The sequence below is a fragment of the Dreissena polymorpha genome, unplaced genomic scaffold (genome assembly GCF_020536995.1).
Source record: "Dreissena polymorpha isolate Duluth1 unplaced genomic scaffold, UMN_Dpol_1.0 chrUn001, whole genome shotgun sequence".
NCBI lineage: Eukaryota > Metazoa > Mollusca > Bivalvia > Myida > Dreissenidae > Dreissena > Dreissena polymorpha.
The window spans coordinates 74,865-96,916 of record NW_026273315.1 but is presented as its reverse complement, the minus strand read 5'-3'; the positions used below and the strand labels follow the sequence as shown (position 1 = coordinate 96,916).

General features: G+C 35.7%; 1 protein-coding gene and 1 pseudogene across 1 annotated transcript; both read left to right on the top strand.

The window, feature by feature from the left end:
* Positions 1–3,112: 3,112 nt before the first annotated feature.
* On the top strand, positions 3,113–3,847 carry LOC127863151 (uncharacterized; annotated as a pseudogene).
* A 12,841-nt stretch (positions 3,848–16,688) lies between these two features.
* Positions 16,689–20,758, top strand: LOC127863107 (uncharacterized). The gene is made up of 5 exons (XM_052402469.1): positions 16,689–17,003; positions 17,487–17,604; positions 18,276–18,412; positions 18,937–19,179; positions 19,774–20,758. The coding sequence occupies exons 1-5, from the start codon at positions 16,995–16,997 to the stop codon at positions 20,041–20,043; spliced, it is 777 nt and encodes a 258-aa protein (XP_052258429.1). The 5' UTR covers positions 16,689–16,994; the 3' UTR covers positions 20,044–20,758.
* Positions 20,759–22,052: the final 1,294 nt, after the last annotated feature.

Genomic DNA, 22,052 nt, shown 5'->3' with positions numbered 1-22,052 from the left:
GGTGTATGCTATTTTGTGGACTTATTTCAGCGTTTCAGGCAAACAATATCGAGCAAAGTATATGCACCTGGCTTCTCACTGTTACAGCCTCATCATTCCTAGAAGTGTTACCTGTTTTCCTGATGGTATATAGCAACTCTTGCCACTGCTGGTGTTGCCATAAGCTTGTCAATGGCTTTTCTCTGGCAAAATTCACCTTATACTTTACAGAGCAGACCAACCGACACATTCTACAGCCATATCAAGGGAAAACTTTTCTTAAAAAAATAAAGTACCAAGAACATCAAAACACGTGCTAGATGAAATATCTGAACAAATGACAGAACATCAAGAGAAAAAGAAAACAAGGGCTGTTTGTAAAACATGCATGCCCCCCATATGGACTGTCAGTTGTAGTGGCAGCCATTGCATGAATAAGTTTTTTTGTCACTGTGACCTTGATCTTTGACCTAGTGACCTGAAAATCAATAGGGGTCATCTGCCAGTCATGATTAATGTTCCTATGAAGTTTCATGATCCTAGGCGTAAGCATTCTTGAGTTATCATCCGGAAACCATTTTACTATTTCGAGTCACTGTGACCTTGACCTTTGACCTAGTGACCTGAAAATCAATAGGGGTCATCTGCCAGTCATGATCAATGTACCTATGAAGTTTCATGATCCTAGGCCTAAGCGTTCTTGAGTTATCATCTGGAAACCATCTGGTGGACGGACCGACGGACCGACCGACATGTGCAATACAATATACCCCCTCTTCTTCTAAGGGGGGCATAAAAAAGGAAGTGAAGAGCACCAATATTGCTGACACACTGAACGAGATGCTGATGACTTGAACACAAACGACAATATAGCCGCGAACTACCATGATATGTGGTATCCAGGTCTTATTGCATACAGAAAAGGACAACAGTTTGCTGTGAAATCATTTCTAACATTCAGACAGGTATTCTAGACTGTGTGTGTAACTAGTTGTCCTAAGTTGCATCTGTTGCTTCAAATCCAGATACATATCAAAGAATAAGAATGATTTAATTGGGTTTGACATATCTTTTGCTGATTTGCAAGAAATCAATCCAGGCCGACCATAAAACAGAGATAATGTTTTCTTTAACAACTAGAAGAAGTTCTTAAACCACTTAAGCAAGCATTCATCAACAGACAGGCATGTATTATTATTAGTTGACAATGTTAGCAGCCACATTAGTAGGACTGCATTTGAATTGTAAATGCCAAAAGAGAAGGAATTCTCCTATACAGACCAGTTAATTGTTATTGTTCTGGTAGGTAAAAAGAACCAACAATGGCCATAAACAACACAGAAAATGAATGATGGTCGAAGTATTTTCAATCTCGAGATACAACTGCACAAGTAAGATATGAAAAAAGTGGAATTTCAATGGAAAGCCTTTACCAGATACATATTTGAACAGGTTCAATAGGTGGTGTGAGGATGTTAAGAGTTGGCAAGTCGTTGATTATGGAGAAATCTACCATTATCTCATCAATACAGCACACCCTGTAAGTATACTCAACAAAAAATGAAAGTGGACACTAATAGTAAATACTGTTGAGGAATAATATATTGTTAAGCACTATACTATTGTAACCGAGTGGTTTTTATGTGTAACCTATTTTCTTGTGGTCAGTTTTTTAACTATTGGGTATGGTTTTGTTGGTCAGCTGTTCAGTTTTTGGAGGTAATTTGTTGGAGAAAGACAGACATTACCTTATGAAAAATAATTAGTATTTCATCTCTATTCAGGATTTCCATTGCAGTCACGTAACCATGGGTACAAGGACCAAGAAAAAGGAGTCCATTCATTTTCACAAACTGGATGGAGCCTAGCCTAACTTAACTACCTACTGATCAAGTTGTTGAACTATCTGTGAATTATACAGATTATATAAATATTGTATTAAAACGTGAAACTGGAACAGTCTTAAATTCATATCGTCCTCCTGTATGGTTTATTACCGAAAGAACCCCAAAGTTATACTATAGCCTGCCAACTGCTTATTTGCTGCTGTATGCAGAACACAGCACATAAAATTTACTGGTATCCTTCACTTTTGTTTTGCAGATTGGGTGTCAAGCCTGCAGCCACGTTGCAGCACTGCTCTTCGAATTTGAAGCAATTGTCAGACTGTGACTAAATAGCAACAGAGACCAGTGAGGCCTGTTCATTGAACCGGTCATACAAGAAGAAGGTAATATTAATTGCCTGGTCGATTTGCATGATCTTAAAATAAGAGCATGTCTGCTAAAATGTATTGTATAATGATATGTCTGATATAATGTATTGTATTATGATTTTGTTTTTAATAATTATTCTGGTTATACAATAAATATACTAGAAAAAGATCAATTATATTTTCTTAAAAAACAAGAATATCCGTGAAACTGATGGATGCTCCCCGATGATGTGCTTTGTCAATGTATGTGTTAATAAACACCTAAAAAAATCTATTAGCCTCGGTGACCTTGACCCCAGTGACCTCAAACCTCATCAAAAGGTAGAGGTCCATGCAAGGTACCTACATGCCAAATATGAAAGCGATTGGTAAAGTATTGAAGGCACTATGAGAAACGGTAGCAAAAGTGTGACGGAAGGAAGTCTATTATTAGCCTCGGTGACCTTGACCTTGACCCCAGTGACCCCAAACCTCATCAAAAGGTAGAGGTCCATGCAAGGTACCTACATGCCAAATATGAAAGCGATTGGTAAAGTATTGAAGGCACTATGAGAAACGGTAGCAAAAGTGTGACGAAAGGAAGGAAGGAAGTACGGAACTACAAACTGGCAACTATATGCTTCACCGAAAATATTTTCGGGGAGCATAAAAATGCAGGTAACACCAAAGCAAATTGTGGATATTGAATTCAAGAAGCCCAAGCATGGAATGTTCTTATACTTTTGCGCCAAAATTAAACAAAGGAATCTATTTTTAGTAACAAAGTTAACCTTAGTTAACCCTGTCATTCTTCATTACCCCGAGACAGCAAGCTGAATGGATGCCCCGAAAGCGATTGTGTTGGTTGCTCCGGCAGACTTGCCGCGGGTTGATGCGATGGTGTCTGCTAGAGAAATGAATGTGGTGATCTGAAGGTAAATGGCTTGCCTGGGTATGGCTTTTGGGAGGAGAATGAAGTCAATGAAGTTGTCAATGAACTTGGTTCCCGGGACATTGGAGCCTACAAGAAGCCTGTCTGACCATCTCGGATTTTAAGCACTGGAGAGGTGGACAGACTGTATGGCTTTTGGGGACAGTGTTCCATCACATGGTATATGGACAGGTTCCGAAATGATAGGGAAGAAAATATTGAAGTCCGTGGGAATGCATGATTGCATAAATGGCATTACTTTTGTTGTTGAACATCGACTTAAGCATGCCTTGATTGCTGATCTGTTTGACGTTGCACTAACTGGAACGTATCTGAGGGCCAACTTTTCCTGGAGAAACCTACAAAGGTACCGGTACTGGGCTCCTTGACATTAAAACAGCTAGTGAGTACTCTGTGCATACAAAGGAAAACGGCTCCGGTCATGGTTTACGGCAATCTTTGTAAGATGTTGGAAAAGGCAAAGCTAAATCTTGCAGACGTGTTAATGGACAGTTATAATGAATTGGGATTGAGATATTTCCCTGCCGTACATACATATGATGTTCATCGTAACATGCGTTTAAGTTGGAATGCATGTGCTGGTGTTTGGAAAATCCTCAATACTGAAGTCACCCGTTGTAGGCGAGTCCAGTCTTGTGAGAGCTATATTGGAGAGACGACAGCTAGTGTAGATAAGTAAACTGAAGAAGGCACCCATGACTTTGCCATGGATAAGAGCATGAGCTAGAAAATTGTCCAAAGAGAAGCTGTCCGACGAAGATCTCATGAAAGTGTTGACTTTTTATTTCCTGCATAGGGATAATAATGAACGGATGGTATGTGGACTATACATGCTTGGAAAATCTGCAAAAAACACTTCTTATAAATCAGTACGCTTACGCGACTTGGAGATTCTTTCCACTCTACTTATATCTCATTTCAACCATTTCAAGCTGTTCCGGTTGCACCGGACAATAAATTTTCGAATGGCAGTTCTCCAACCAACAGGCACTGAAAAAGCAAGGGAGGATAAGGCTGCTCCTTTGACGGAAAACAAGGTATCGGAGGTTGAAGTTTATGGTCGTATAACAGATGAAGACGGACTTTCAACAGCTGATAATGCTACCTTCAGAGTTCCATGTTTGCCAGCTGGGATTCAAAGAAATGAACCTTGGACAGCAATTGAACTGGAACTACTCGAGGAAGTAGGACGTGCAAGAGACCAAGAGAAAATGACTTTGACATCAGCCTTTAATTTATTCAAAGAGAAATGCATGGAAAATAATGTATCCTTCCGGTCTTTTGTAGCATTTAAAAGGAAACTGGATCGATTGCATTGTAAACCTGGTAGATGTTTGAAATAGATATCAAACTGTATACTCGGATTTAGTAAAGTGTTGTGCCTCCGAACACAAGTGACACTCAGATTTAATAAAGTGCTGTGCCTTGGAACACAAGTGACAATTTAGTAAAGTGATATGCCTCCAAGCAAAAGTGACACTCTGATTTATAAAGTGCTATGCCTCCGAACACAACTGACACTGTGATTAAAGTGCTTTGCCTCCAAAACACAAGTCACACTCTGATTTAATAAAGTTCTGTGCCTCCGAACACAACTGACACTCAGATTTTTAAAATGCTGTGCCTCCAAACACAACTGACACTCGGATTTTTAAAATGCTGTGCCTCCAAACACAAGTGACACTCGGATTTTTAAAATGCTGTGCCTCCAAACACAAGTGACACTCGGATTTTTAAAATGCTGTGCCTCCGAACACAACTGACACTTGGATTTTTAAAGAGCTGTGCCTCCGAACATTAGTGACACACTGATTAAATAAATTGCTGTGCCTCCAAACACAAGTGACACTTGAATTTAATAAAGTGCTGTGCCTCCAAACACAAATGACATTCGGATTTTTATAGTGCTGTGCCTCCGACCACAAGTGACACACTGATTAAATAAAGTACTGTGCCTCCAAACACAAGTGACACTCTGCACAGACTGATTTAATTAAGTGCTGTGCCTCCCAACACAAGTGACACTCGGATTTTTAAAGTGCTGTGCCTCGGAACACAAACAACACTCAGATTTCCGCAGATAATCCCTTAACCAACGTAATTCCTAGTTTTACTAATACCCTACACCAAAAATGGGAGGAAGAGCCCGAGATAAGCCGAACCTAGCTTCAAGGCGTCTGGTGGCGCCCGATGATACCCTTGCCACAGAGCAGCTAATCTGATTATAACTTGGGGGACTAGGTGCTCGAGCTACTTTTTATGAATTTCGTAAGAAATGAGAAATATATGGTGACATTTTTCTGCCATCAGATAACCATATAAATAAATAGATTATTATGAGGTTAACTAGTTACGTAACTAGATAACCACGTAACTAGCTAGTTAGATAAATAGTCAACTATTTAAAGTGAATTAATAAAATCGGTCCAGTTGTGTAAACAGAAATATCAGGGTAAGTATTGATGCTTTAATAAACAACTTAACCTACTCTTATTAGTAAGAACAAAATGACATAATGCTTTTACTTGTCTCCAGAGCTCCAGATAAGGGTCGTATTTTCGTAATTACGAATTATTTTCAAGTCCGTTATGTATTTATTTTAAAATCTTGTCGTACCATTAAGAATTACAAAATCAAGTTACAAATATTATTTTTACATCGGTTTGTATTGATTTTTATTTAGTTCTTTTCGCGTATTAAAGATCTTTTCGGTGCTTATATAGAATGGTTGTCGTTTTTTTTTAACAAAGTGCATTTTTCCAATACAGTACAGTCTGTACATCAAAAATACAATGGCGGCGCCCAGGGAGCGTCCTAAAAAACTGCAAAGCGTGCAAAAACACGATTTTAACATATTGTACGCAAAGTGAGCCGAAGTTGAATGTTAAGAAAGACATTATAGAAAAAATCTTATACGATGTTGTATGTTCACTTGCCGACACAGTCAGAAAAGCTAAAAAAACGCGACACGACGGGTCCAAACTTTAAAAAACAAACATTGAACGAGTGGAAGGGACAATTCCCGTGGCTAATCGTTGAACAGATTGAAGGGGAGATCTGTTTTAGTTGTAAAATATGTAAAAATTCATCGAAGGCATGCAATCTAAGCACAGTTTGGGCATATGAAGGTATTTGAAAAATAAAATTGTATAATACTGAATAGATACTGTTGAACTCGTATAAATAAAGTTGCTAGTATGTTTATTTTGATTTTTTGCATAAAAATAACCATTATTATTTATTTTTAGGTCATTTAGAAAAGTTAAGAATTATTTTCCAAAACTAAGTAGTAATGTTAAGAATAAAATTTCAGAGTTAAGAATTATTTTTGAAAATCTGGTAGTAACATAAAGAATTTCACAAAACCTTATCTGGAGCTCTGGTCTCTCTTCTAAACTTTAAGTTATTTATATTAACATCATTGTTTTCTCTTTCAGAAATGAGTTTGGCTGAGGATGAAGACTTCGGGGCCAAGATTGTTGAGCACTGTGCGATGATCATCAGGACGGAGGTGGGAAAGTTGGTCAATCAGCTTAAAGTGGAAAAGCAAGAAAGGCAGCGATTGCTTGCGCGAGTGCAAAGTCTAGAGATCTAACACCATCACGCTGGGCTCTGAATTGTTTGTACCTTTGGCCAGTGCAGTTCAGCCAGCCCAATTCTAGGACACGAGACTTTCAAAGCTTTTTTATTATGCCCCCCTCCAGAGAAACAAATCTTCCATTTTTCGCTGACCAATCAGACTGTGGCAGTCTTCCATAAATTGACCTATGAAATCGCAGCATGCCTTCCAACAATCTTCCATAAATCACCATCTTGGATTTCTTAGCAAGAAAGCCTCTTTATTATTTGCAAGCGGTTTTTAGTACTAATCAAACTGTTATAACAACAATTGTTCATAAATAGGTGGGAATAATACCAAAGTTAATAATGTCAGTAATCGTTTTTAATCTTAACGTGCATATTTTGTATTATCGTCTTGTTATTGTAGTGTACATATTTTTCAGATTTCGGACAGCCCATTCATCGAGTATTATTGATAAGGTTTCGTGAGTACTCTTCATGTAGAATACTGCTGTTTAGATGTTCATATGGATAATTTAAACGTTTCCCATTTTAATCATTTACCCCCTTTCGTTTATAAGTTAAATTGCACAGGTGACAATGTTTACTTATTAAAATTAATATTTTCTAAATCTTTTTGTGCTTTCATATGTAATGTTGTTACATGTACAGTCATGAGTCTGCGTCCAAAATTCAATCGATTACCCTCTGGGGATCTACGAATGATTCGCCGAGAGGTCCCTATAGTTAGCACAGGCAGCCTTCCAGCACTGTGTCAGTCACCAGATGTGGTTGAGAATCAGGCGGTAGCTGCTGTGTGAAGATTGGGCGGTGATGTGACTAGCCGCCAGCATATCCTAGGGCAAAACACAAGTTTGGAAAGTATAGGGGACAGACTTTCAGCTGGGTTGTGGAAAACGCTCTAGGATTTTCTGCATATATTGTCTATGACATGAGGAAGGAGGTGCAGGTAGACACTCCTTTGTCGGCCAACAAGTTTGCCTTCAAGGAGTACGTCAACTCATTCCCACAAGGTAGATTTTCTAAGGAAATGATTAATTACTTGCTTTACATACATGTGTGAGACTAATATTCAATTTAGCTGTTCATAATGTTCATAATGTTATTCTAATTTTATAAAGAGAGAAGTGTAACCTAATTTTTTTAGTGTACTTCCACATATAATTGTAATTAATATTGCTGTTAATTGGATCATTCTCATAGTGTAAGCAAACACACCTTTCCATATGGAGAGGAAATCCAGGTTCAAATCCTGTTGGGGATCCCATATAAGCAGCAACTCACATAATGTACATTTAAATCATACAAAGAATATTATTTGATGTCATGGTGTATGGTATTTAATATTCATATTTAGGGCTGTAACAATACATTCAAATATTCGAATTACTGGAATACGGCTGTGGACGAATCGTATTCGTTATTCGCCACCTCCCGAACCGAATATTTGACGAATACAAACAACGTGGTTTCGAGTTTGAAAATTTAATTATCTTATCTTACCTTACAAATAGAGGTTCATATACAACCCTTATATTTAAATGTTCTTCTCCTTATTCCGGCGTTTTTCATCATGTTTACCCCACCCACTATGTTACAACTTACACAGTGAGATTATCAACAAAAATAGCGGGCAGTACTGGTTGAATATTTATGACATTGAATTGAAAAATCTTTCGATGGTTGTTTAATGTTTATTTAGGTAAATACGAGTGATTTGATGCTCAAACATACACACAAAGGATTAGCAGATGGAATTTCTTATTTGTTTATCTTTACAAAAATGATTAAGCAACTTATCAACAAACATGGAGCTTAGCAAAGGGAATGCTATTGATATTGCTGATTCGCCTGCCAAATACACGTCGTTTGTCTGGCACTACTTTGGTTTTCTCAAAAGTTTCAAAACTGTGTTCACAGTTTAAGCAGTTCTAGTCAGTGTTTTGTTATTTCAAAGTGTTATATTTCATGTTTTCAGTATGCAATGATACTCAATTAATAAAATTGACAAATACTCATAGCATTAGTTTCATACTATATATTGTCATGTGAAGTTGTCAGTATTACATTTGATCATTGAAATTCATATTCGCGAATAAACCTGTTTTTTGTGATACGTTTCGTATTCGTCACCTAGTGTATTCGTTACAGCCCTATTCATATTAAAATTTAGATTAAGATTTTGTTAGTTTTCTCTATCACACACACACACAAACACACACACAATTACACAGAGTATTTATATGTTGTTTTACTTTGTGATTTATCATTAATATTAGGGCACCATCATAAACTTCACACTATATCAGAGGTCCACAACAAAGGCCAATAACTCTGACCTGGCAATTAATCATAATATTGACCCTTTCTAACTTGAAAAATAAAGGGTTGATTTGCAACAAATGTGCATCTTTGTATCTACTAAAGAATCTGATATTTATGATTGTATCTACTACAGAATCCGATATTCATATCTTTAGGGTCATCCCGTCTGTAGATCTGCCGTGGAATCATATGGAATTCTATGGAAATTGTTAGATGGAATTCCGTGGAGTATTGGCACTAACTTTCCATCCGATTCCATGCAATCAATGGAAAAGTGAAAAAAAACAGAAGGGGGACTTGATATGGGATGGAATTTCATAAAATGCCGTGGAATTCCATAGAATTCCGTGGCATTCCATATAATGCCGTGGAATTCCATAGAATGCCGTGGAATTCCATAGAATGCCATGGAATTCCATAGAATGCCGTGGAATTCCATAGAACGCCATGGAATTCCATAGAACGCCATGGAATTCCATAGAATGCCGTGGAATTCCATAGAATGCCGTGGAAATCCATAGAATGCCGTGGAATTCCGTGAAAAGCTATGGAATTTAATAAAAAGCTGGAATAAAAAAAACAAAAACAACAGATTATAGATCAAAGGCATTTTATTGATTTTGAAAAACAAATGTGAATGTAACTAAAGGTTTCATCATAGAAGTTAAACAAGAACAAGATCTGGCATCGATCATTAACCACACACATGCAGTCACAGTACATATTCAAAAATGAGTGGTTTTACATTTTCATAAAGTACCAACTCTCTTAACCACAGGCATGCATGCACACATTCAAAAACACATCCATAAACATGCACGCATATACAGGTGAGAAAAGAAAAACTTATAAAAGGCACAATATAAAACATAGAAGTAGAATTTTACATTTCTCTTATGACAAGTTTACTTCCTTTCTCACATATGTTCATAAACACACACAATTACATGCACACACACATCACGCACAATTGTTCTAAAGTTTTTTCTCATAAATTTTAACGTTCAACAACTGTTCCTTATTAATTCTAGAACACTTTCAGTATGATAACAGAAGTTCAGTTCTAGTTGATGTGTTCCAGTACAATTCTAGAAAAGTTTCGAAGGTTAACTTCAAATATTTAAGTCTGAAACCAACTTTCTAGAAAACAAATTCCCATGCAGACAGCCAGTATTCAAGTACTGAGCATAGTTAATAATAATACATAACAAATTAACAACTGTTGTAAATTTGTTATTTATTATACTATGCTCAGTACTGTTGAACACGGACTTAATTCAATTATCCAAGTTTCAAATTCCTAAATTAAAAAAAAAGAAATAAATTAAGACAAAAAACAAACACAAAATACAATTCACAAAATAAATAACTGGTCTTTTTTATACAAGAAGTAACCAAAATAAAACATGTCACCAGCCACAGACTGCCAGGCTTAACACAGAGGCTAGTTTTTAAAAATGTTTGTCCAAGTCTTCCACTGCCATTTTCCTTTTCTTCTGAGAATATTGAACACCAGTCACTGCCTCCGGGTCCTTTTTGGTATGAGGTACATAGTATACTGCTCACATGTGCTCTTCAGAATAAAAATCATAAAAATGTCTAAAGCAAAGAGTTATTTACATTCAAACTATAACAAGAGATTGCAAAGCAATATCGTCCCCTACCTGTTAAACTTCACTATTTTAAGTTTGTTAAATATATTTGTTGCCATAGCAACCAGAATTCTTGCATTATAAACAACATGAATTGACGTGCAAAATGTCCTTATTGTCATCTGTTCATGTTTCAAGTTTCATGAAAAAATACTTAGAACTTTTAAAGTTATCCCAGGATCCAAAAAAGTGTAACTGACTTTGACCAATATATTGAATTCCAAAAAGACAAAATACTTTCAGGTGGTTAACATTAAATAACTTATCTAGCCCAGGGCATGACAATATTTACCATGAATTTGTGGCCCTGTAAGTCCTCTAGGTAAATGCGCTTAAGGAGCCGCTTTGCTGTTGGATTATTTCCCTGCCAAACTCTGCAGTATCTTCCATCAACTGGTCAATGTTAATTAAAGCACATAATGAAAATGTATAGGGAACGTAATTCATGAATTGTTTTAAATATTAAGTTGTTAAATGGTCTTTAGAAAGAGAACTAAAAACGAAGTGAATACATCGCAAAGCACTAAGCATAATTTAATTTGTTGGTATGATTAGTACAAATTTATTATTGCTATAATTAGAATGATGTGTAATTCTATTGGTATGAAAATGCACACTCAGATACCTAAAAACCAATTCCACTGGTTTAATTTTTTATTTACAAGCAAATACGTTGAATTGATATCCCCGCCAACATGCTTCTGGACACATAAGTATTATATTTGACACTCAAACAAGCATTTTTTAAAGATACAAAGGGCCATAACCCCGTTTTTAACAGATGGTGTACAATTCCATTTGGCGTTCATCATCCTCTTATCCATATATATACTCGAACTAGGTTTCAATGAAATCCGCCAAAGCACTTCCAGGATATGGCCTTGGACACAGAAAAAAGCATTTTTTCAAGATACAAAGGGCCATAACTCTGTTATTAACTAATGGTGTACAATGCCATTTGGCATGCATCATCCTCTTATCCATATACATACTCATACCAAGTTTCAGTGAAATCTGCCAAAGCACTTCCAAGATATGGCTACGGACGGATGGAAAGACGGACAGACGGAAGGATGGAAGGACGGACAGACAACGCCAAAACAATATCCCTCCACCTATGGCGGGGGATAATAATAAACATTAACACCATTAATGAGCATTGAGTGCTCAAAATGCACAGTACAAAACTTCCTTAGCCTGCAGTTCCATAACCTTGCATGATAAAATTCCGATACTACATTCAACGTTATTAATTTCTCCACATAGGTCTTATTACTTCCTTTTTCAACCTGCAAACTCCACTAAGTGAAAATTTGGGTGACAGCTGCTTTTAAACTAATATTTGCCATACTAAAACCTCAAATATCACATAAAAAGGTCTACAATAATGTCATAAGAAGATTAAATTTAAAGGAATATTTAGAAATAATAAAAATCACAAACCTTCAGTTGTTGTTCTATTCCTAGACAGACTGCTCAAACACTGTATGCATCACTCTTTAGCAATATTTCATGTCACTTTCCAAATGATAAAAATACATAAGTATTTTAAGAAAGTGTTTTTAATGGAAAAACTAATGAACTCTCCTGTTTGTTAAATTTCTTTAACTTTATTTTAACAAGCTAAACCAGTAAATTGTCCACCATGTTTCATGTTTCAATCTAACAGGTAAACTTTCTGTATTTGAATTCAGCCAATTAGAAAAGGCTGTTATATCTTATAACCAATAGATTTGCAGCAAACATACCCAACATCTGATGTATAACACATGCTTGGCTTATCAGATAGATTGTTATTTGACAACCTGGACTGGCTGAGTTTGATATTGAGAAAAAACAGTGTGTATACCACTTGGACAGGGTTAAGGAATTTAAACTTGTAGAAATTGCTTTGAAAGTAACAAATACTCCTACTTCTGCAGAACTACTACTTTAATTACTACAGCATCAACAACAACACCAACAACAACAACAGCAACAATAACAGCAGCAACAGCAGCAACAACAACAGCAGTGACAACAACAGCAGCAACAGCAGCAGCAACAACTGCTACTACAGCAACAACTGCTACTACTGCTATTTCTATTGCTACTACTATTGCTACAGAAACTGTTAATGCTACTACTTCTACTACTACCACTACCACCACAACCTGTACTGATATAAAAAACACTACTGCTACTACATCAATTACTACAACAACAGCACCTACTACAACAACAACTACTACTACTAATACAGCTACTACATCTACAACTACTACTACTACTGCTGCTGCTGCTGTCGCTACTATGAAGTCTATTTGGCTATTTGTAAGTGTAAGGTGTTCTATATGTGTTCTTATTCCCCATTAGAACTTTTGTAGAACTAACTGGTTCTTAAAGTGTTCTAGATGTGTTCTAGAACTACATTTTAAAACATTTTTAGAAAATTTTGACCATATTTTGTCCTTGAAATGTTCTAAAAAGGTTCTTGAAATTATTGGAACAGTTTCAGTCCTAAGCCATTTTCCACAAATGTTCTGGATTTATTCTAAAAAAACTGTTTTGGAACAATTCCAGAACATACGTTTAAGAACACATATATGGAACAGTTCCAGAACTGTTCCAATTTCTAGAACAAATTTATAATTATCTTTATTGCATTTTCTTTTAAATACAAAATACATGATACAAATAAATTCATACATGTATTAAACTACAAATACATTTCAGACAACCAGCAAAAATTTTCTAAGTTATTTTCCATTGATTTCCATCCAAGAAAATGTATAAGTTATTTTCCATAATGATTTCCGTTGAAAAAAATGGCTAAGTCCAACTTTCCATGGTGTTTTCCATACATTTCGTGGAAATGCATGGAATTTTAGTCGAGATTCCGTGGAATTCCATAACAGCTTCAGATGGAAAATTGGCAAGTGGATGGAATTCCATCAAATTCCATGGATTTCCATCGATTTCCGTAGAATTCCATAATATTTTCTATGGAATTCCATAGAAAAGTGCTAATGACTATGGCAGATCTACAGACGGGATGCTATAAGGCAAACACTGATAAATATACACACTTATTAGGTCGAATATTGCAACATTTTGCGATAAAAGACAGCATATGGTCCCCTCCCCGCGAAAATGGCCAACCTCAATATTTACAAGTTTTCAGGAGAAGGAAAAAACTTCATTTTTTTTTTTTTTAATTACAGAATGAAGCTCAAACTTTGAATTATGACTTTTTATATATCCATACATGTGTCCTAATGTTTAAAGTGACGTTTGACTGTTTCTGTAATAATATGAGAAAATTGTCTAACTCAAGCTAAACTCAAGCTTTTTCAGCTTGAGTTAGACAATTTTCTCATATTTTTTTTACTTTCTTACATTTAGTTTGGAAATTTTCGTTCCAACCATCGAACTTCGCCAAATCCTCAAATGGTATAACTTTGTAAGCCGATTGGATAGGACCTTGGAATTCTTCGCGAAGAAGCGGGCCGTTTTCTTCATTGCAAAAATGTCAAAACCCGTTTTCGCGACAAAACTGAGATTGGCCATTTTCCCGTGGAGGGGACGATATGTTAAGCAATACTTATGTGATGGTTTGGTCACAAATTTATAGGTACATAGCAAAAGGGTACGAATGTGAATATTTGGATTGTTTTTATTTTTAAAGTCTCAGTTGCACCATCCTAGATATAAGTGATTATATGTCAAAAATGACCTAATGGTATGTTATTTTTCATCATATTATATAATTTTTGAAAAGCATTTATGGAAGGCTGGGATGTTGAAGATCTGCAGGGATCCTTTGAACTTAAGAGTAGTCAAACTTCAATCTAGCCTACCATAACTTCAATCTAGCCTACCATAACTTCAATCTAGCCTACCATAACTTCAATCTAGCCTACCATAACTTCAATCTAGCCTACCATAACTTCAATCTAGCCTACCATAACTTCAATCTAGCCTACCATAACTTCAATCTAGCCTACCATAACTTCAATCTAGCCTACCATCAAGACATCCGTATTGTAATATTTAATAGTCCACAGTTCTAGACTATACCCCTATTGCCTAGTTATGATGTTATCAATTTAATTTACTTACACATGTTTTATTAACTACAGATACCTGCTAACAATCTATTGTTTATCACAACACAGTCATTCCAATCCCAAAATTCGCTCCATATTTGTTTACTATGACGCTGTCAGCGAGCAGTGTAAGAATACGACCTACATTTTCAGTTGCAATATATTATTTGTTTTTCCTAATTATTGTTCTTCAAAATTAAATCGATATTTTTTCAGGTTCAAGATGGTGCGTCCAAAGAAGTACTTGTCTATTGAAGACAAAGAAGACAGTCTCAAACAGTTTGTACATGACTGTAGAGCTTCTGAAAGCAGATATTGCTCAACCTCATTCAGTTCTTGGTGAAATATGTCTTCAAACTTTCAAAAAGAACAATGTGAAGTTGAGGAAAACCATTTTTTATAAATTTAAAGCATTGAAAAGGTTATTTTCTGAAAAGGAACCTCAAATAATAGATGAATGTGACACCATATCAAAGGAAAATGAAACATTACCTGAAATAATATTGGACATGGACGAGACAGAAATTAATAATGAATTTGATAATACTGCAATGGCCGACATCTCACCAAAAAGAAGAGGAACGTCTGAAGAAAGTATGTTTGAAATAAATACGATCGAAATAAATACATGTAATGAAAGTGACAATCCTGAAGAAAGTTTGTTGGACAATAAATCTACAGTAAAGGAACAACTTCTAAAACAGTTCACTGTCAGTTTAGAGTATTCTAAATGAAAGAAGATCCGGCCTTAAGAAGGAACGCAGATCTTGAAAAGAGGATCAGGTTGTTCATCACTTTTTGCTGGGAAATTCAACCAGATGATACCAGGATGAGTCCTCTCCTTCAAGAACATACTGTATACAATGGTTAAAGAGGTGATTACTTGAGGGCAAATGCAGATTGCGAATATGAGGGTTGCTGGGTCTTTGTCTTTTCTATGAGAAAGAAGCCTCCAAAACACTTGAGTGCACAGATCATGGTGACTGTTACACGGCCATAAACAAGTCACTTTCGACTGGAAATTTAAAAAATATGCCTTCAAGGGCAGCAGCATAAAGAGACCCAAACAAGCGATGGGTTTGTAAAACACTATGTCCCCGTATATATGACCTTTGACCTTGAAGGATGACCTTGACCTTTCACCCCTCAAAATGTGCAGCTCCATGAGATACACATGCATGTCAAATATCAAGTTGCTAGCTTCAATATTTCAAAAGTGACATTAAATGAGCGATTTTGACCCATATATTTGACCATTGACCTTGAAGGATGACCTTGACCTTTCAACACTCAACCATGAGATACACATGCATGCCAAATATGAAGTTGCTATCTTCAATATTGCAAAAGTTTTGGCAAATGTTAAAGTTGGAGCAAACCAACAGACCAACAGACAGGGCAAAAACAATATGTCCCCCACTATAGTGGTGGGGGACATAAAGGCTGAGGATGTCCAATCCTACAAAGCTGTTTTAGGAATTGCTAGGAAGCATGAACCACCAGCAATTTGCCAGTGGGAATTAAACCCAACCACAATCAAAAGAAATTCTGATAAAGACAAAGAGTGAGTAGAACTTGGCTGAATTTGAACACAAGGATCCTTTCACAGAATTATGTATTGTGGAATCAACCCTGGCAGATTGTATTTCAGGACAAAGCAACAGCCTTAACTTGCGAGGTAATGTGCAATCCATATCATACCATTCATGTTCAACAATATTGTTTTCGTACAAGTCTCTGATGGCGGCAAAGAACAATATACGGAATGCAGATGGAACCTTTTACTTTGATGCCACTGGAGGTGTAGCTTTTTTAGCTGGAAAAGGTCGTCACAAGTTGCTGTATTATGCTCTAAAGCAAAAAGGAGAGAAGAACTCTGTGGTGCCTGTACTCCAGTTTCTCCTTGAAAATCAATCCACAATGGCTATAGTTAAAGTCTCGTATAAGGTGGCAAATCCAATTATTATGCATAAAAACTGGTCTATTTTTTAACGCATTTCAGTTACTCTTGCATAAAAAATGATAATATCACAGCTTAGGTGCAACGTTGTCAAGAGTTATGGAAGATATATCCATTTCACAATTTGAAGAAATGTTTACATTTTTGCAATTTCCGTACATTTTCGCGATCTCCGCTTTTCCTCGGCTTCTTTCGTGAAGTACGCATATATTGATGACGTAGGGCAAACAACACAATTTCCTCGTAAACAAAGAAAGCCAACATGAGTTCGGTAAGATATTTTTGTGTTACAATATTTTGTTTTACATGGAATTGCATCACGCATACTTGCTTTAGTTTATGTTTCATTTTCTTGACTTAACTTTTGCCTTGATTGTAATTACGACTTTGCAGACAAACTAATTTTAAAGAAACTTATTGCAACTGTCAATTCCACGTCGGTGTCCATATATTTTCGGACATTGAATTAAAAAAACCCTGTTCTTATGTCTAGAAAAATGCTTTTTCATAGGCATCGTCTAATTTAGCGGTTGTATAAATCGTTTATATACCCGTAAAGTAGAGCAAGTTGGTAATTAATAAATATGGTTTCATGAATTTGGTGCATTTAAATATCTGTTTTGAAGAAGTATGTACATGTACAACTAGAAAAGCTGTCAGACGAAGCATGCATTCTACAAATACAAGTGCCACAAAGTTTGGTCACCTGATTCAAATGTTATTAAAATGTGTTATCTTTCTATATTCACTTTAGACGTCATCATCAAGCTCAAACAGCATTTTTGACAGTCCTGTGCGTCTAGGAAAAAGGAGAGCCTCCCAAAGAAGAGCATCCCCAAGCACAAGTGCCACAGAGAGCCCAATTCGACCAGGTATATATAGGAAGCTGCTTAAAAAAACTTGGCGGTGGTCCCTTTTTGTCAATTTTATGGACAATAACAGGGATTTCAACTGAAGCAGAAACCTGCGTTTTGATGCAAGTAAACTGCAGTTTTTTTTCCGTTTTTAATCCTGCAAAAAAATAGCTTTACATCATTTTACTTCCAAAATGACAAGAAATGATCTTTGTTGCTACAAATAATGCTTTTTTGAAATTTTTTAACCATGAATATGACAAATAAGCTATAACAAAATATTAAACATTCAGAAAAGAACACATTTAAAATTACTTTAGTGTTTTGACCCTAAGAATTTTCATTTGGACCCCTTATATTTGGCAATGGCAGGTAATTTCGACTTCTGGTTTTCACCATATACGGAAATTCGTGAACAAAATATTTTGTACACATGCCTTTTGACTTTTTCAAACTTTATTCAAAAGCAGTGAATTATAATTGCTACATGCATCATTTGTAAAAAAAATAATTAATATACAACTTAGTTTTTTTTGTAGGTGAAAACTTAAATTCAAAGAAAATTTAAGGTATTTTTAAATACATAGGACATACATAGTCGTATGTCAAATGGTACGAAAAAGAAAACACCACAAAATCAAGAAATATGTTCATCCATTTTTTTTTTTAAATATAACAAAATGTTTCAGCTCGTGGCAGAGGAAGGGGCAGAGGAAAGGGCAAAGGTCCGGCTTCCCGAAAAGGCAAAAAATCTGTTCGGGAAGCTGATCCAAATAGGGATGAAGTTGCCCTTTCTGTCATTCAAACAAGGAAAGACAGATTTCGAGTAAGTATTAACTAGCACATAATATGTGCAGTTGATCTTCAAGTTTTGTGATAAGCATAACCTAAAAAACTGTGAATTATAGTGTCTATGAACTTTTTAGACTGAAAAATATCACTGAGAAGAAGTGCAATGCAAAGGAAACATACTATACCTCTTATAGATTTTTACCTATCGCCTTTTGCAAATTTGTATACTTTTAGTTTGCCTGAAGCATAACTTGAAAAATTACATTAACTTTTCACATCATAAGGTAAACGAATTTATTAAAGAGAAGTTTCGTGCAAGAAAAACATAATATAACTACATTGTATTCTTTGAGTAAGTGCCATTTTAAAGTTTTAATACTGGCACTTGGATTTTGTCTGGAGCGTATCAGGAAAGTGTCTATTTCTGCTACCAATGGCAGTCAGCAAGGCATCCGTGTTCAATGAACGCATTTCTAGTTTTAAAAATGATATTCCAATTTTAATTACTATTTATAACATTATTGTTTATTTTCTAACAGTTTCTTTTATTTTCTTTAGGAAGACATGAAGACCATGCCAAGAGAACAGCTTGAGGAAATAATATTGGGGGTCCTAGATGAGAACCCTGGTCTTATATTGGACTTTCATAAGCCAGTAGCCAGGGGTGAAGGTGGATACCATCCACCTGAGGGTGCTGAGTCACCAGACTGGTGTGTGTGTGGAAAATGCAGGGAAATGCCAACCCAGGCAGAGCGAATATGCTGCGAAAGGGAGCCAAGACACTGCTTTTCTCTACTGCCTGTAAGTGACAAATGTTATCTAAAGGTTTTAATGATAAAAGAACATGACCTCTATGTCAACTTGCCAGATACAGATCGATCATGATAGTATGAAAGTATTTGAAGTTTGAAAGCAATCGCCTTGATACTTTAGAATTAACCAAATATTCAAAGTTACTAAGTTGAAAAAGGGCAATAATTCCGTCCAAATGCCAACCAGAGTTATGAAACTTGTCATGTACAGTCCGCTTATGATAGTTAGCGAGTGTTGCAAGTCTGAAAGCAATAGCTATGATACTTTATGAGTAAAGTGGACCAAAAAACAAAACTTAACAAAATGTTTAATTTTCTTTGTATAAAAAGGGCACATAATTCTGTCAAAATGCCAGCCAGTGTTGAATGCAAAAGCTTTGATTCTATATGATAAAAGTGGACCTAAACACAAAACTTAACCGGACGCCAACGCTCAGGTGATGACAATAGCTCATAATTTTTTTTCTCAAAAAATAATGAGCTAAAAATGGCTACAAATTACCAATAACACTTGCATGTGTGTATGTTTACAAATCATGAGACAATAATGATTTTGAAATTAATTGTCAAGTTGTTAATTTAGGACTTCACAGTTCTTGTGCTGGACCCTGCAGTACTGAGACTGGCGAGACTGCAGCGAAGGGACATTCTTCTGCTGGATGATGCTGATGAAGAGGACCCGCACAAGGCCAACAGACATGCTGCCTACAGACAATATATACTGTGGGCACATGGAAGGCTTGGAGTAGGCAACAGAAGAGTTATTCCATCATGCTGTGTTTGGGCGATCAGAGACAAGTACCCTAACCCCTTCCAAATTTATGTGGGTTTTGTTCCTGCCCGTCTTGTTTGAAAAGGTGTGACATTAACCCTACAGCTTTGAAAGGCATCAGCTTGAATTATGGTCATGCAGGGCTTGTTTTCCTTCTGTAACAAGGGCCTTATAAAGGCCCCTTCCCTAAGGAAACTTCTTTAAAAAATCATGCGTTTTACCCCAAATAATATGCTTACTTTGGGAAATGTGTTCCCCTTTTTCATTTTTGTTGAAAAAAATTTCCCCAAAATTGAAGGCCATGCCCTTTCCCAAATCAAGAAAAAAAGCCCTGTCATGTATTGCAAAACAACAAATCATCAACTTTTTATTTATGAAACATTATCATTTTGAATAAAACAATATAATAAAGTATTAATAATAGTGATTTTTGGTAAATTATAAAATTAATACAAATTTTCTGTGTTGTAAATGTGTCTCCCAATATTATAATGTTAACCCTTTACATCCTGGGAAATTTGTCGTCTGCTAAAATGTGGTCTGCTGAATTTCTAAAATTAGCATTTTCATTGATTTTTTTAAAGAATACTATCAGCATAGCAAACAGTTTGGATCCTGATGAGACGCCACGTTCTGTGTCATATCATCTGTATCTAAACTGTTTGCAAAGGCCTTCAAAATTCGGTTCCCGCACTGAGTCAAAGTATTTTTATTTTATGTTTATTTAAGTTGCCTTACTGTCTCTGGTAAGATTGTAAACTTGCAAACTATGTAATAAATTGGTCCATTAAGCTTTCACGTCGGTCAGTCTCTTTTGTTGTAAACCAAATTTCTTATTGCAACTTAATTATTGAATTTGGTGTAGTTGTTTTATACCGCTGGAACAAGACACTGATATTGGCATTGATACCTCATAAGTTAAGGTCACAGGTTCATTTAAATAACTTTCTGTGACAGCCTTGTCCAAGTGTGGTCATTAGTTCTGTTGTCCCACTTCATAATTTGTATAGGTGTTGCATTCATCAATAAGACCCATATTGATTTTGGCGTTAATACCTTCAAGGTCAAGAAAAATTGTATTGTTAATGTGTATAACGGTGTTTATCGACATGATATATGACACCCTTGTATGAGTGATATTGCAAAGTTCTGTTTGACTTTCCGTCTTCACATTTTGTATAATTTTTGTTTATGACAAGACAAAAGTATCCATTTGTATTGATACACCAAAGGTGAAAGTCATATTTTAATTTCAATATATATATGTATTGTGTCTAAGTGTGTGTCTTAGTGATAAATCTCAACTTTGGTATGGAAGTTGCATGTAACTAGTTCTGTTCAGAGGTCAAAGTCATATTTTAGCCTTTCAATTTTATAACACATAACATATAACAGCTGTATGGACATTTTAGGGGGAAGACATGTTTCACAAACATTCCTTGTTTATTTCGTATATCCATTTTACTTGTTTGTAATTTAATTAGTTACACTATTTTCTGTGTGAATAAGTCCACGTATGTTGTATTGTTAGCAGTTTGTTCAAACTGTGTTAACTTTTATGTAATTGATAAACATTTCTGCATAGAACAATTTATATATGCGTCGCATTCTGAGAAAACTGGGCATAATGCATGTGCGTAAGGTATCGTCCCATATTAGCCTGTGCAGTCGGCATAGGCTAATCTGGAAAAACACTCCGCTTTTATGGTATTTTTCGTTTAAAGGAAGTCCTTTATTACCAAAAATCTTGTTTAGGGTTAAAGTGTCTTCCACGATTAGCCTGTGCGGACTGCACAGGCTAATCTGGGACAACACTTTACACACAGGCATTTTGTCCAGTTTTCTCAAAACGCAACACATATGATGCATGTATATGATATTTGTTATAGAGTATTTTATGCAATAAATGAAAAAACAGCATATAAATAAGTTTGTTTATTTTTATTGGCAGTAAGAATATCAACATGTTAACCACTACATAAGTATATATGCACAGTCATTACAAATAACATGCAATTTCAGTAACTTAAGACAGAAAATTCAAGTATCAAACTGCTTTGCAATTGCTTCTGACTTATTAAAGTAATTTT

What these genes read in the sequence shown, in the direction of transcription:
- LOC127863107 (XM_052402469.1), top strand. An exon ending in AGAGAGCCCAATTCGACCAG is followed by an intron (nt 17,605 to 18,275) that starts GTATATATAGGA and finishes AAAATGTTTCAG; the next exon opens with CTCGTGGCAGAGGAAGGGGC. An exon ending in ACTGCTTTTCTCTACTGCCT is followed by an intron (nt 19,180 to 19,773) that starts GTAAGTGACAAA and finishes TTGTTAATTTAG; the next exon opens with GACTTCACAGTTCTTGTGCT.